This window comes from Lycorma delicatula, chromosome 3 (assembly GCF_047948215.1).
Source record: "Lycorma delicatula isolate Av1 chromosome 3, ASM4794821v1, whole genome shotgun sequence".
Taxonomy (NCBI): domain Eukaryota; kingdom Metazoa; phylum Arthropoda; class Insecta; order Hemiptera; family Fulgoridae; genus Lycorma; species Lycorma delicatula.
Genome location: NC_134457.1, coordinates 100,408,726 through 100,424,055, shown reverse-complemented (window position 1 = coordinate 100,424,055; position 15,330 = coordinate 100,408,726). Strand labels below are relative to the sequence as shown.

The window sequence follows — 15,330 nt, the reverse complement described above, 5'->3', positions numbered from 1 at the left end:
GTTGTTGCTTTTTGATGTTAATGGTATTCTAGAGCGTGGATCATCCGCAACTGATTCCTGACCATCTGGAAATGCTTTAAACCACCCAAAAACTTGGGCTTGTGACAGAGCTTCATCTCCATACCCTTTACAATTTTGAAAAAGTTTCAGTAGCATTCTCACTGAGTTGTACGTAAAACTTGATTGCACAACATTGCTCATAATTAGTATCACCCATTTTTGTAACGCTGAACAAAAACTCATATCACAAAAAGCTTGTTTATGTCTCACATGGCAACAATAGATTAAAAATATTAATACCTAATATAAATCAGGTGTTCATGTAACCATATGTTTACTAGTAGCTTTACAGTGTTGCCACATTGGCTGCCAAAAAAAAACTAGTCTCGTTAATTTATTTACAGACCTCGTATGTATGCTGGCCTGTATTTGGTCTTGTAACTCTGGACCCTGTTGACTGATTTTCTTCAAACTTAGTAGACAGGTAGAAATAAAATATTACATTTTTGTAAGAATTGGAAAAAGGAGTGGGGTAGTTTTGGCCAAAAAAAAATTTCACATCATTACTGGGGCACTTAAGCAAATTTTTTTTTTTTTTTACAAAAATTGAAGTTTTTTTATCAAGATCACAAATTACCAAAAAATTATATTTCATATTCCCTCTCCCCAAAAAATGGCTGTTTATTTATCTTTTTTTAACAACTTCTTGCTTCAGAAAAACAGTTAATGGGAGTTTTTGCATGTGCATTTTCTACATCAATAGGCCTTCAAATCACTATGAAAACCTTTTATGCATTCCACAATGGTCTATGGTAACAAAAAATATTTTATAAATTAAAAAAATTGTTTCTTTAATGTATTTAAAATTGAAATCTATTTTGCAAGTTACCCATTGCATTTAATATGTAACAATCTTAATTTGTTTAGCTCTTCCTCTGGTATTTTTTGAAGAAAATAAATTAGCCAAAAATTTTCTATTTAAAAAATGTTTTTCTAAATCTTTATTTAGAATTATGGGTGTATTGTGTATGTATTTTTTATACGATTTGAAAGATCTTTTTTTTTATTTACCCGTATTATCACCACTTAAGAATTATTTTGTTAAAAATTAATTTTACCCAAATGCTTCTCCTTGAGTATGGGAGCCCCCAAAATGAAAAAAAAATTCATTTTTTAAGAACACAAAACATTAGTCCTGTCATTCAACTTTCATTAGTTTTACACGAGTATATAGTTTTTTTTAACTATGTATCATAATATTAGAAATAAATATTACTTTCTTGGCATCATATCTCTAGAGCTATGCTGTAAGAATGGTAAATAGTGCAAGTATGGTAATCTCTCAAAAATCGGGTTGGTCTTTTTTGCATATCTTGATGTTTTATTACCCAGAAACCACCCCAAAAAAAAAAACAATAAAGTGGTAATGTTCATATGCATGTGTGTTGGTGTATTTGAAGCCTAATAATTTTTGATTGGATAAAGCAATTTGATGAAATCTTGTACAGATTGTTGTGAATTTGGAGAAATTTATTATTTTAAGGTCAATATCTGTGGGAGGGAGGGTTTGGGGTAAATTTTCTCAAAAGTTTGCTAAAATAATTCCATTTTATATTAAGCTTTCAGTACATACATGCATCCTTATCTTACCATTTTTTAAAAAATTTGCCCCAAAATTCTCCCTTCCCCAAAACGTGAAAAAGCTATTATTTTATTTATTGCATAATTTTTACCCAATATGTTTTTAATGCCTTCCTAGGCATAGTAGTGTGCAAGCAACAAAAAAATATGCTTAGGGCAGAATTGGTGCTGGGGGAGCAGACTTTTACTATTATGAAAAGTTTAAATAATAAACTTGTAGTAATATTACAATCAAATTTCATCATAATTCACCTCCTAACCTGAAAAAAGAAATCTTTTTATTGGTTTTTTAGTTTCTTCCGTTTGAATAATAAAAGCAGAAAAATCAAAAAAAGATTTCTTAGAAGGTGGTGAGCAGAAAAAATTTAAAAAATACCAATTTTTTTAAACATTTTTTATTTTTTTTTAGATTTAATGATAATTTTACAATAAATGTTCATCATAAATTTCCCCCCACTGCAAAAAAAATATCTTAAGTGACATTTCTCATGTAATTACTTTTCCACTATTAAGAACAAACCAATAACAGCAACATATTACTTTCCTGGCATCATATCTGTAGAGCTATGCTGCAAGAATGGTAAATAGTGCAATTATGGTAATCAATCAAAAAATCCGGTTGGGGTTAGCAAGTATGGTAGTTATGAAAAAAAAAAAAATGAAAAAAAAAGAAGAAAAGTAAAACATGACATTGTTGTCATCTTTATTTTTGCATAAAAATGTGAAGAAAAAATTCATAATTTTGATTATTGGCTTTCAATAAAATGGGATCATTTTACCAAAAGATACAAATACAAATTAAAATGATTGAAATTTAAAAAAAAAAATTAGTATCATAACTTGACTGGAATAGCTGGGAAAAATCTCACTTTATACTTTAACTTTTTACAGACTATTTATGATTATATTTAATCATTTTACCTGATATTTTAATTAAGAAATTTATTGCATCTTGAAATTGATCTTGTAGGAAATAATGAAAAAATTACCGTGGTTATGCTAATTTCTTATAAAGCAGTTCTAGAGAGGCTCCAATGCATTACAAATTCTTTGTATGTTATTGTTTAAAACAAGCCTGTGTGCTATTCTCAGAACAAGTTAATAGAAATAGAAATGCATTATATTTTAGGAAAACAGATTAGTTATATAAAGTAATTGGGCTAAAATTTGTATCTTATTAATATACAAGCACACACGTAATAACTTAATGTGTATTTTTTTCTAAAATTATTAATTTACATAGTTTGTGTTTTATATTTTTTTTACTATTGAATTAATTAATGTAAGAAGTTACTTAGAGGAACCTTGTGTGCACTAGTATGCCTAAAACTGTTCCGTACTTTCTGTTTTAGTGTACATGTGAACAAATAAATGTCTGAGGGGCATTTGCCTTAATTCAATAACAAAATAGTTTGATGAGAGAGAGAGAGAGACAGTGAACGAAACTATTCACTCTCATTTCCACATAATTAGAACTTATCCTAGTATAACATCTATAAAAATATACATTGTTTGATGAAAATATACAAATAATTTCAGGATATGTTCTAGTAGTGATAAAGGAAAACATATATTCTGAAACATTTCAGCAGTTACAAAAAAAAATTGACTCTGATTTCTGCTCCAATGGTAAAATGAAACTACACTGAAATTTCTAGAACATAAATAATGACAAAATTGGTGGTTTTTTTTATGTATTTTAACTTGAAAATTTAAAAATAAAAATAATGCGTCCCAGAACTGTATTACCAGTATTTCCTGAGAAAATATTGTTTACATCTAAAAAATGAAGTTGAAAAACAAACATTTTTAAGTTTGATGTAAATTTACAAGGCATGCTTTTAAAGTAAGTACAGTTTTGAAATAGAAAAAAGAACAAGTTCACTATTCTTAACTATTTTATTTTTACATGAAAGCCAGTACTTTAATCTACTTTTCAACATAATTGCCACCAATATTAAAGCACTTGTATCGTGCAACCAGTTATTGAACACCGTCGTCATAGAAGTCTGCTGCCTGACTTAATAACCACTGCAACACGGTTGCTTTGACACCATCATCGTCGTCATGGCACTGACCACCCAGATGTTTCTTCAAATGCAGGAACAAGTGTTAGTAACTGGGCATTAGATCGGGACTGTATGGAGGGTGATTAAGTTGTTTCCAGCCAGGTGATGCAATGAATTCTTGAGTTTGATTAGCCGCATGTGGATGGGCATTGTCATGAAGCAAAGGGATCCCTTTGCTTTAGCAAAGTCACCCTTTTTTTGGATTGCACGGCGCAGTTTTTTTAAGATCTCACAATACGTCGTACAGTTTATTGTGTCACCACAAGGCAAAAACTCCACCAGTAACACTCCCCCCCCCCCCCTTCCTGACCCAAAACACCATACACATGATTTTCCAGGCTGAAATTGTATGGGTAATGTTGAATGCCACCACTCCATGGATTGCTGCTTCGATTCCAGTGAAACGTAAGCCACCCATGTTTCATTGCCTGTGACAATTTGTCTTAAAAAATTTACATTGTACCTCTCAAGAAAAGTCAACACACTGTCTAAACATTTGGTTTTGTGCATTTCAGTCAACATTTTTGGTACCCAGTGTGAGTACAATTTTTGATTATTTAAGCATTCGGTCATAATTTCATAGACAACACTTTTTGAAATTTGAGGAAACTCGTCAGATAGCAAAGAAATCAAAGTGTCTGTTCTCTCTCACTTTTTCGTCAACTTTCTGCACCAAATCTTCAATAATGATAAAAGGTTGACCATTCCTTTTCTCATCATGAACATACTGGCGGCTATCTTTAAAAGCTTCAACCCATTTTCGTACCACTTCATCGCTCATAATGTTTTCTCCATACACTTTACTGAACTGACGATAAATTTCAGCCGCTTTCACGCCTTTAACACTAAGAAGATGAATCACACCACATATTTCACAGTCATGGGAATTCTTGATCAGCAGAGGCATTGTAATACAAACGTAAACACAGTTGAATATTTCCGTAACGGTGTCTGTGGCTTGCCAACAGATGCGGGACACTGCACATTTGTGGAATACTGACGTTAGCGTAGCAGCGGCGGAATTTCAAAACGGTACTTTAAAAACACCCCTCTTACTTTATATATTACCAATAAACAAATTTACACCTTTTAAAAAAGTTTGTATTTAACTTAATTCTGAAAAAATTGATGAAGTAAAGTCAGCCAAAAACAAATAAAGGAAATCTGACTTTTATTTAAAACAAAATATAAAGAAAAATTTTGCAATTTTGAGTCAAATCAAAAATCATTTTGATATTGGAAAAACATTTTAAGAAAATGGCAGTAAATAAAAAAAAAAATGACAATGAAATAAAGGACCAGTAAATAGCATTTTAAAGCTGTTTATACATAAAAAATCTGGAAAAACTGTGCAAAAATGAACATTCAAAATTAAAATAAAGCATTCGAGAAATAGTTACATCATGAATTACCAACAATATTAACAGCTGCAATATTGATTAAATTTTGTACATTTTGAGGATCATTCAAATATAAACCGAAATTTGTCTTAATAGCTTTATGAATATTAGATAAAATTACAAATAAATTGCCCTATTCTTTTACATAGTTTCCGTCAACAGAAATACATTTTCTACACCGGGTAGGTAGCTTTCTAATCACCTCATCAAATAAACAAGATGGCTGCCCCATCAACCAATTGTACATATAATGCTCGACTGGGGCATCATCTTTAAATCTTTCCCCTCTTAAAGCTTTCAACAAACCAAATATGTGGAAATCATACGGTGACAAGTATCGACTGTACAATGGGTGTTGAAAAGATGTCCAATGAATTTTTGTAGTTTATCGCCAGTCTGAGCTGCTGTATGCGGCTGAGAATTGTCATGGAGAAGGAAGAAGTTGTGAATCGATTGCCAGCATCATTGGTTGCAATAAGCAGCCTGATGTCATCCAACAACTGGCAGTAGTATACCACATTTACCGCCTTTTGTTCATGCAGGAAAATATCAGCAACATACATTTTGTGTCCTGAAACACAGTTGCCAAAACTTTTCCAGCTGACAAGTGTTTCTTGCCTTGATTAGTGACCCCTTCTCACTTTTTCTCCTCTCCATACCTGTTCTCTTGTTTTCTGGAGTGTATTGGTGGACTCATTTTTCATCATGATGAAAAATCTTTGAGGAAGAATGAGAGAAAAATTTCTCTCATTCTTCCTCAAAGCAATTCAGAAGCTGCTAACATCTGTTAGCAGCTTCAAGAATGTCAAGAAAGACATCTGTCTTTCTTGACATTCCTCTGTGCCTCAGTGAGAAGATGTGATATCAACATTACTGACACTGCTGTATCCAAGAGGGTTTGACAACCATTATACGCACTCTCCTAACACTTATGCTCATCTCTGATGTAATTTCAGTGGTGGTCACCTTCCACAAGATCACGAACAGTCTGAATGTTGTCAGTGTTAATATTGTCATTATTGACAACATTCATGACTTTCATTCCCTACTGTATCATGGCCACTTCATCATTTTTTGGCCCAAACACTTGAATTTTTGACAGGGTAGCATCTCTGAACTGACTCTGAAGTTGAGTCAAATTTCAGAGGATTTGACACCTTGGTTGGCAAGAAATCTGATTATAATTCATTCTGCAATGGACAATGGCACCTTCTGCTCAGACATTCTGCTCTTGATGTGCGAACATGACCTACATGTGTGGCTGGCTGGCCGCTCCCTTTCACATGTGTCCAACTAACTACCCACAATGCCCCACCACATTCACTGTTGTTCCTCAGTTCGCCAGGCAAGATTCTGGTTTATATTTGAATGACCCCCATATATTTAAAACAAAAATTTATAAATTCCATGAGTGAATAAACACAGTGTGTATATTTAACTGTCTAAAAATGGCTTTTTAATTTTATAATGATAAATATGATGACATAATTTTTATTTAAAGATTTTTTAATGAATGTTTACTTACTGCACATCGTAAATGTTAAGAAAGATTCCCTTACACAATTAATAATTATGAAGAGGAGGATTCCTTAATAATTAATCATATTTCCTTCGTTAATAAATTATAACTATAACACAAGACCAATAATTTTGACTGTATTTTTACATTATTGTGTAATTGTTATACTGTATGATTTTTTGTCACCCTAATTTGATATGTTAATTCTGAATTAGTTTTGCCTCAGTAAAATTTTAGCTGTTTGTTTGGTTTAGTAAATTTACACACACACACTCTCTCTCTCTCTCTCTCTCTCTCTCTCTCTGTGTATGTGTGTGAGCGCGTGCACATGTGCAGTTACAGAGAACATTCGTGTATAAGGGCTGTTTTATTTTTTAACATCTGATCATGCATTTAAGTAAACAAGAGATAAGCGGGAGCATTGTGTGATTGCACCCCCCCCCCCCCCAAACAACAACCTCTGCCATTGCATCAGTCTGTCGAGCTACAGGCAATTGAACATGGCTGCTATGATCGATGCTCTCGCAAAGTGTGAGTTGCGAAGTGTGATACGTTTTCTGCAAGCAGAAGGATGTAGTGCTGCTGAAATCCATCCAGATTAAGCCTAGTGTATGGTGAAAACTTTATGAGTGATGGTAGTGTATGGGAATGGTATAGGGAATTTAAAGAAGGGAGAACAGATGTCCTTGATGAAGGTGGGCTAGGATGCATATCTGTTTCTACTGTGTACTTGGTTGAGCGTGTTGGTGATTTTGTTTGTGACAAATGAAGATTTACATAAGTGAATTTTCTGCAGAAATCCCAGAAATTTCACAATTGTGACGTGACTAAAGACCTAGGATACGAGAAACCGTGTGCACGTTGGATCCCAAAAATTTTAACTGATGATGACAAAATGCAGCGAATGGCATCACTTTCTTCTCCAAACAAGCTGAAAAAGTTCAAACAGACACTGAGTGACAGGAAAGCAATGGCTACATTTTTTTGTAACCATAAAGGTGTCTTGTTGGTGGGCTTTATGAAGCAGAAGATATCAATAACAAAGAAGTTATTACGAATCTTTACGTTACGTCCACAAAGCGATTCAGAATAAATGAAGAGGCATGCCCTCATCCGGTGTGGTTTTGATCTGCGACTGCACTTTGCCAACATGACGCAAGACCTCAAATAATTCAAGTTAGAAGTTTTCGACCATTTACTGTATAGTCCAGATTTCACATCTTTCAAGAATTGAAGGCATAGTTGGGTGGACAACACTTTGCAACAAAAGAAGAACTTCAGATGGCTGTCAAGACTTACCATACCTCACTGGCGGCTAACTTCTTTGAAAAAGGGCATCAAAAAGCTGGTGTCTAGATACAACATATGCCTCAATGGTTTTAGTAATTATGTAGAAAAATAAGTTAGGTACTACTCAATATTTAGTAATAAATTCATTTTGTTATTTCAATGTGTCTTTTTTTATAGCTCTTTGGAGGTTGTAAAATAAACAGCCCTCGGATGTACATGTAACCATTTGTTTTGCTCTTATGGTTTGCTTTTTGTATCTAAAGTTTGAATGCTTCCCAGCAGTGTTAAATAATACTGTATTGTTGTGGGTTTATATATTTGGTAACACAATTAATGTTGCCAAGTATCAAGACTAAAATCTCATGTTTTAGTTACATATTAACTGATTGATTATATACATTATTTCTTAAAGAAATTTTATGTCATAGGGACTTTTTTTTATCTTTTACTTCTCTGTATGTTTTATCAATGTTCTTAATAATATAAAGTTAGAGTATTGTTCCAGCACTAAAATGGAATTGTGTTCTGGCCAATTTAAAAAATGTGTTCAGTCTCAATTCTCATTTTTATCAAAATGCAATTGATAATCTTATCACATTACTTGTAATTTTCCTGAATACTTTTTTAAAAAAAGTTTTATTGAATGAATGCATGTTTGTTTTTTGTATTGTAAGATTTTTCAATTTTCTTTTGATTTAATTACAATTTTTTCCATTTGTAAATTGTTACATTTTAACTACATGTAAAACTATCAGCTTTAAACTAAGACTATAAGTAAATTTCTTATTTGCTGATAACTGAGAAATGTGTACCTCTAGAAATGCTTTGTTGTGTGTCAAAACATAGAATTTGTTACATATAACAAATTTTTATTATGTTCATTTGTAAATATTTCACACGGATTGTAATATAGGGTAATTATAATCTTAGTATAATCAGAAAAAGCCATGATTAGTGAAATTTACAAAATAAGTAACTGCAAGGTTATATAATAACTATAAGTAAGTACAAGGGTATGAGTTGTATGAAGTAGTAATACAACTCATGTAGTTATAACAAAAATCCTACCTCCAAAAATGATGTAATGAAATAGTTGATTTAAACACATACCACATGTTCAGAATCAAGACATTATCAAACATTTCAGTATATCTTGTACAGTACAGCCTAGAACTTATTGCTTTAAACAGTTATTAATTTATTCATAATCGTTAACAGGATCTCTGGTTTCTTTCTATAGTTGTTGATAATGTGCTGGATATACACAGCAAAATAACAGTTGTTTTATTATCATACACACCTCTTTCAGTTGTAAATGATTGATCTTATGAGTGATTATTAATAAACGAGTGTTTTTTTTAAATTCATTATTCTTTTGGTTTTATTATGTTATTTTGATCCCTCTGATAAAATTTGAATTAATAACTTCGTACATTGTCTTGTTTTAGGTATGGTTTTAATGGTATAGTATTAATGGTTTCAGTATATCTTTTCATCTATATTTGAATTTCTTTTATAGATGAATAGTTATTAATTTTTTTTTATCAGAGTTTTTTTAATAAAAGAAATTGTTATGAACAATCTGCATAGAGTAGAAAAATTGATCAAACAGTAACTGTATGCATGAGCCAATTAATTTTAATAATTGCCCTTTATCTACAAAGCATTAATATATTTCATTTTAAAGCTATAACTGTAACACTCATAACAGCTATAAAATAAATAAGAATAAAATTTTCTTGAAAAATATACTCTTTAGTAAATAATATTCTGTTGTTAAGTATTAATTTGTTGTTAAATATTATTATTAATAATAATTTGTAATGTAATTGTGAATAGCTTAACTCATTATGAATCCTGCTGTAGGTAAGTCATTACAATTTCATCTAAAGTTTCATTGAAGTAATTGTTTTTTTCTCAGTACTTTTATGTTTAATCAATTTATCCATGCGTTTACAGGGTGTTACTGTTGAAAATAATGTTGATGGTTCATCATATCAGCATCATCATCAGCAGCAGCAGTCGCAACAGCAACAAACCACGCAACAGTCATCACCATCAAAACAGCACCAGCATCAGCATCAACACCACCACCAACAACAACAACAACAACAACAACAACAACAACAACAGCAGCAGCAGCAGCAGCAACAGCAGTCACCACAACAACACCAGTTTGTCTATCAAACTTCACCTTCACCTCAGCCACCACCCCCTCAGCAACCCCTTAGTCCACATGGCCAAACAACTCCACCTTCGTCTGTGGTAATATTTTTTTTTTATATCATCACGTTTACCTAATTATTTTTTTAGATGTGTTCCTTCCTGAATGATTAATTAATCATTTTTCATGCTTACAAAATAAATTTAGAAAAAAATACTGTATGACCTGTTAAAAATTGGCTTTTTGAACTTGATTGGTCTTATTTCAGAAATTTTTCAATAAAAATGACTCTTAATTATGCAGAAGTGTGGAATTTTCCTATATTAGGAATTTGAGAATTATTACCTGTTTGGTTAAACATTATTTGTTTACTCATAACTTCCTTTTTAACGATAATGGCATAAAATGAAATATTCTGAGACAAACAACCTGATTGTATAATTACAATTTGTGGTAACTCATTTATGTTTATTGTGGTCCAAAAATATTTAATAAAAAATTTGCAATTAATTTTCTACAATCGCAAAATATGTAATTTACTTAACTATTAAATGTTATATTCTTTTTTCTTGGTGATTTTATATGGTAAAAGATCAAAATTAATATCAGTATTTTAAATACAAGCATGACTGTTTATACAAAATTTACAGGCTCAGAAAGTTGTGATTAATAAATTGATAATTTATGCTAATAATAAAGCCAGGTAGGATAAGACTAAAGGTATGCAATCAGTTATGAAGATTATAAGTTGACATCATTTACATGATTTTGTTGCATAATGAAATCAATAGATTTTTCTTTTTAATCATTACATGCTTCATAATCATTTAAAAGAAAACCTGTTAGAAATTTTTAAATACAAACTTTTGTTGTACTTCATGAAATTTCATTAAACATAGATAAATACTTTAATGTATTTTACATGTACTTACAGATAACATTGCTGAATAATTTATAGTATTGACTACTTTCACAGTTCATGTATGAATTATTGAACTGACCATGTTTAAAGTTGGTATTGCCTTATTGTTTATATATATATATATATATATATATATATATATATATATATTACTTGCATTTAATAGATCAACCCTAAGTACAGAATAATTGAAATAGGATGATTTACCTTGTTTCATTACACAAACAGAAGTGCTTTCATGAACTTGATTTGCATCATCAGTTCTATACATTTATATATATATATATATTACAAAAACATCATAAACATGCAATCCATGATAGCATAACAGTTATTCACCTATAATTTTATGTTAAAAATATTTCTAAACAAATTAAATTTTATTAAAAATCTTTAGGTTAAATTTAACTTATCATACTTTTAAATCTTATATAAAAAATTGTTAAAACTTTTATTTAAATTAAAACTTTTTTAAAATTATAGTCAAAACAAGAGATAAAAACATAAAATTGTATAAAATTACAAAGATTAATCAGTTAAGTTAAAACAAAGATAAAAATGAAGTAATTAAAAAATTTAATTATTATTTTTTAATTATTTAATTTTTATTTTATTTTATTTTTAACACAAAAATATAATTATCTTCAAAATACTTCCCTACTATATTGAATGTGATACATTCAAATTAGAAATAAATTCATTGGACATCCTAAGCAGAGTTATACGTTTTGGTTATAACTTTTAAAATTTCAGTTTTAAATTATAATAAAAATTATTTATTATATGATTTTTTTCTAATTTATACACCCGTTATCTATTATTTTCCCCTTATATAGTGTGCCTGAAAGTGTGTTAGACTTACCACTGTCATTAAGTTTTTTGGTAATTATAATTGTAATATCTGAATGAGCTATGTCATCGGAGTGCATACATTAAAAGAATTGTGATATGAATTGAATCAGAAAAAAATGACAACACTAATAATCCTAGTCATTAGAATAACTGTTTCTAAATTTCTCATAAATTTTTATGGGTTTAAATTGTTTTTCAGTAACTGTTAATTTTGTCCATTATTTGATTTAATTACTGTAAAGAGTTTTAAGAAAATTATTTTAAAATTCTAGGGATTGTAAAACTTCGGTTCATAGTTAAGATGTGTTACAGATTTTATAAATATATTCAGTATTGAATCCAATTAACTCCTGTCTGGTATGTTGGCAATAGAGAAAATTTTTTGAAACTGTTTAAGGAAGCAAAAAATAAAAAAAAGGAAAACTTCTATTAGTAGAAATGAAAGTTGCATTTAAGGTAGGTTAATAAATGAAATTTTGAAGAATTTATTACGTTGTAACTTAATAACTAAAAGAAAAAAGATAACATTCATTTTTTTGCAAACTTTAAAACACAAAAAATGTTGTCAAAAATAGATACCATCAATCAAAACAGAATATTAATCACTGCTAATTATCAATTATGGTGAACTAGTTATTTGACAAATAGAATTATTCCAGTTCATAGTCATGTATTTTTACTCTGCTCTAAAGTGTAGAATTTATTGAAGTAGTCTAAATTGTAAAGTATTTTAAAATATTTAAAAAGTTTCTCAGCTTTTATTTTTTATTTGTTACAGAATATAGTGAATTCCTTAAATTCATATCGGTCGCCCCAACCTGTGAACAGACCAAGTCCCCAAAATTCACCTGGCCTTGCAGTCAAGGTAAATTAATTGAGTTGGAGATTTTTTCATTTAATTATTGATAGGTATCATAATATGCATTTTTAAAGAGTGCTTATATTTTACTGGTACTTAAATGCCAGATTATACTTATTTATTTTATATTTTAATATAAATTACTATTTTTAAAGTGATTAATTACTACTAACACATTGAGTTCTGCAGTTGCTGATTGGTTGACCCACCGGGTTGGTCTAGCGGTAAGCTCATCATCGCAAATCGCCTAATTTTGAAGTTGAAAGTTCTAAGGTTCAAATTGTAGTAGAGGCAGTTACTTTTATACGGATTTGAATACTAGGTCGTGGATACCAGTGTTTTTTGGTGGTTGGGTTTCAGTTAACCACATATTTCAGGAATGGTTGACTTGAGACTGTGACTGTACAAGACTGCACTTGATTTACATTCATACATATCATCCTTATTCATCCTCTGAAGTAATGCCTTATGGTGGTTCCAGAACAAACCTAAACAGAAAAAGAAAAAAGAAAAGTTGGTGATTGGTGACCATTTGAATTCTTCTTGGTAACTGCGAATGCTGATCACAATGCTCTTAACTTGTTTCATCAGGCTTTATTAAGAGCTATCCAGTTCAGATATGTGGTGTTGTGATTTTCAATCACTCATAAATGTTTTTCCTACAAAATGGAGAAGTTTTTCTCAGCTATTTCATACAGGAACATGTTTATAATTCTGAGAAGTTTAGCTTTTTGATGCATTTTTTCATATTGTTTTTAAATAATAGTTAATTCAGTTAATCCCTGTTAATCATTTTTATAAAAATGTAAGATTAATATATTGTTTCAAGTATATGATATCATTTGAGAAGTTGTTGATCTGACAAAGAAAGCATAAAATTTTTCATTGTAAAAAACTTTGCAAACTTACATATATGAACTTTGCAATTCAATACATGTAGATCAGAGACTTTGCAACTTTTTAATACCTTTGGTATAATGCGATTTGTCCAACTTTGCAAAATAACTGTTTATTTCAGCTTTGACCTCACTGTTGAAATAAATCTTCACCAAGCAAGCTATTTCTTCAGGTTTGAGAACAGGAAGTATCACTGGAAATCAAGTACAGCAAACGGAAAATGTGGAAGTATTTTAAAGCATATGTTATGGAGTTTTGCCACATTATCCAGAGATATGTGTGCAGATAGATTATCGTATGCAAAGAGCACTTTTTTTTTGACCGGATGTGAGCATTAACCTTCACTTGGTCTAGTAGTGAAGAGTAATTCTCCCCAGTGATGGTCCGCCTTTTTCCAGGTAGTCTATGAGCACCGCACCACGATAATTCCAAAAAACTGTAGTCATGACTTTTCATTCAAATGAAACTGTTTTCATTTTCTTTGCCATACTTTCACCTGTTCCACCCACTGTTTGGCCTCTGGCTTTTAGTAGGGAATCCGTATTTCATCTACTGTTATAAAACATCAAAGAAACTCAATGGAATCACTTTTAAATAAATCTAAACATCCTTGAGAAGTGTTTAGTCCATTACATTTTTGGTAGGCTTAAAAGCATGATGTCACCCATTGACTGAAAAGCTTTTTCACACCCAAAACATTGTTTAAAATGTAGTGGACATAGTTTTTGTAGCTATATGTAGTATCAGCAAGCTCATGTACCTTTAGTTTGCGATCATTTAATATGGCATGGAGTTTTGTGACAAAAGTACATAGAGGAGGTGAAATCTCTAACATCTCTAACAGACACCATTCACCCACTTAGATTGTAGTGTCAGGCTCTCATGGACTAAAACCCATCTCCATCAGTAATACACATCCACCATAAGCATAACAGAGTCTCTGGAAGAAAGGGGGGCAAGAAACACAGCAGAGCTCACAAGACCAGGCTTAACTCAGCCTGGTCTAACATAATCAAATCTCACTGCGCAGATGGATGCCCCCCATCCCTTCAGGCTGGCTCCCATCCTATTCCCTAGCTCCCTTCCCCGGATTGATGCTCTCTACATTCTCAGAGACCACATCGTGCTTCTCAATGTTAACAAGCATGACATCGATTATGTTGTTTGTGTCCAGCAAGCCTGTTACCATCACCCATTGCACCTTCGAATTTGTCCACTTATCACACATGAAGATTACGTGCTCAACGTCATCAAGGACGCCACAGTAAGGGCATAAGTCATTCTCACTGCACTCTCTGGTGTATAAATACGACCTGAAGCAGCCATGACCCGACAAAAACTGAGTAACAACACGTTTAATTAGCCTATATGTCCATCTTCCCTAATCAAATTCATCCCACCTGGAATGCCACCTGTCTAGGAGAACACCATAAGAAGATGCCCAATCCCCCCCTCGGTAACTCTGAACCATGCTAACAAGTCTATCAGCAGTATAGTGACGATGACTAATGCTGCCTCAAAGGAGACAGTTCTGTAGTCCGAGCAGACTCACAGACATCCTTCTCTGGACCCACTCAAGGGTCAGTCTGTGCTGTGTGTTCAGGGCTCTTAACCAGGCAGGTGCCCCATATAGCAGGATTGAGTTCATGACACTGGAATACACGCACCATTACGGGGATCTTGGCCTGTTCACATTGTTGAGAAGCCTGCTCAGCAG

The 15,330-nt window shown here is 31.6% G+C and overlaps 1 protein-coding gene across 9 annotated transcripts in view; it reads left to right on the top strand.

The window, feature by feature from the left end:
- Positions 1 to 15,330, top strand: part of LOC142321826 (CREB-regulated transcription coactivator 1-like) — a 211,175-nt gene that overhangs the window by 144,072 nt on the left and 51,773 nt on the right. For 8 of the 9 annotated variants that reach the window (XM_075360258.1, XM_075360264.1, XM_075360259.1 and 5 more), the window contains 2 exons: positions 9,879 to 10,184; positions 12,636 to 12,722. In XM_075360258.1, the coding sequence (XP_075216373.1) occupies positions 9,879 to 10,184; positions 12,636 to 12,722 (393 nt within the window). The remainder of the gene's footprint in view (positions 1 to 9,878; positions 10,185 to 12,635; positions 12,723 to 15,330) is intronic. The other variant, XM_075360261.1, reaches the window with a different exon arrangement.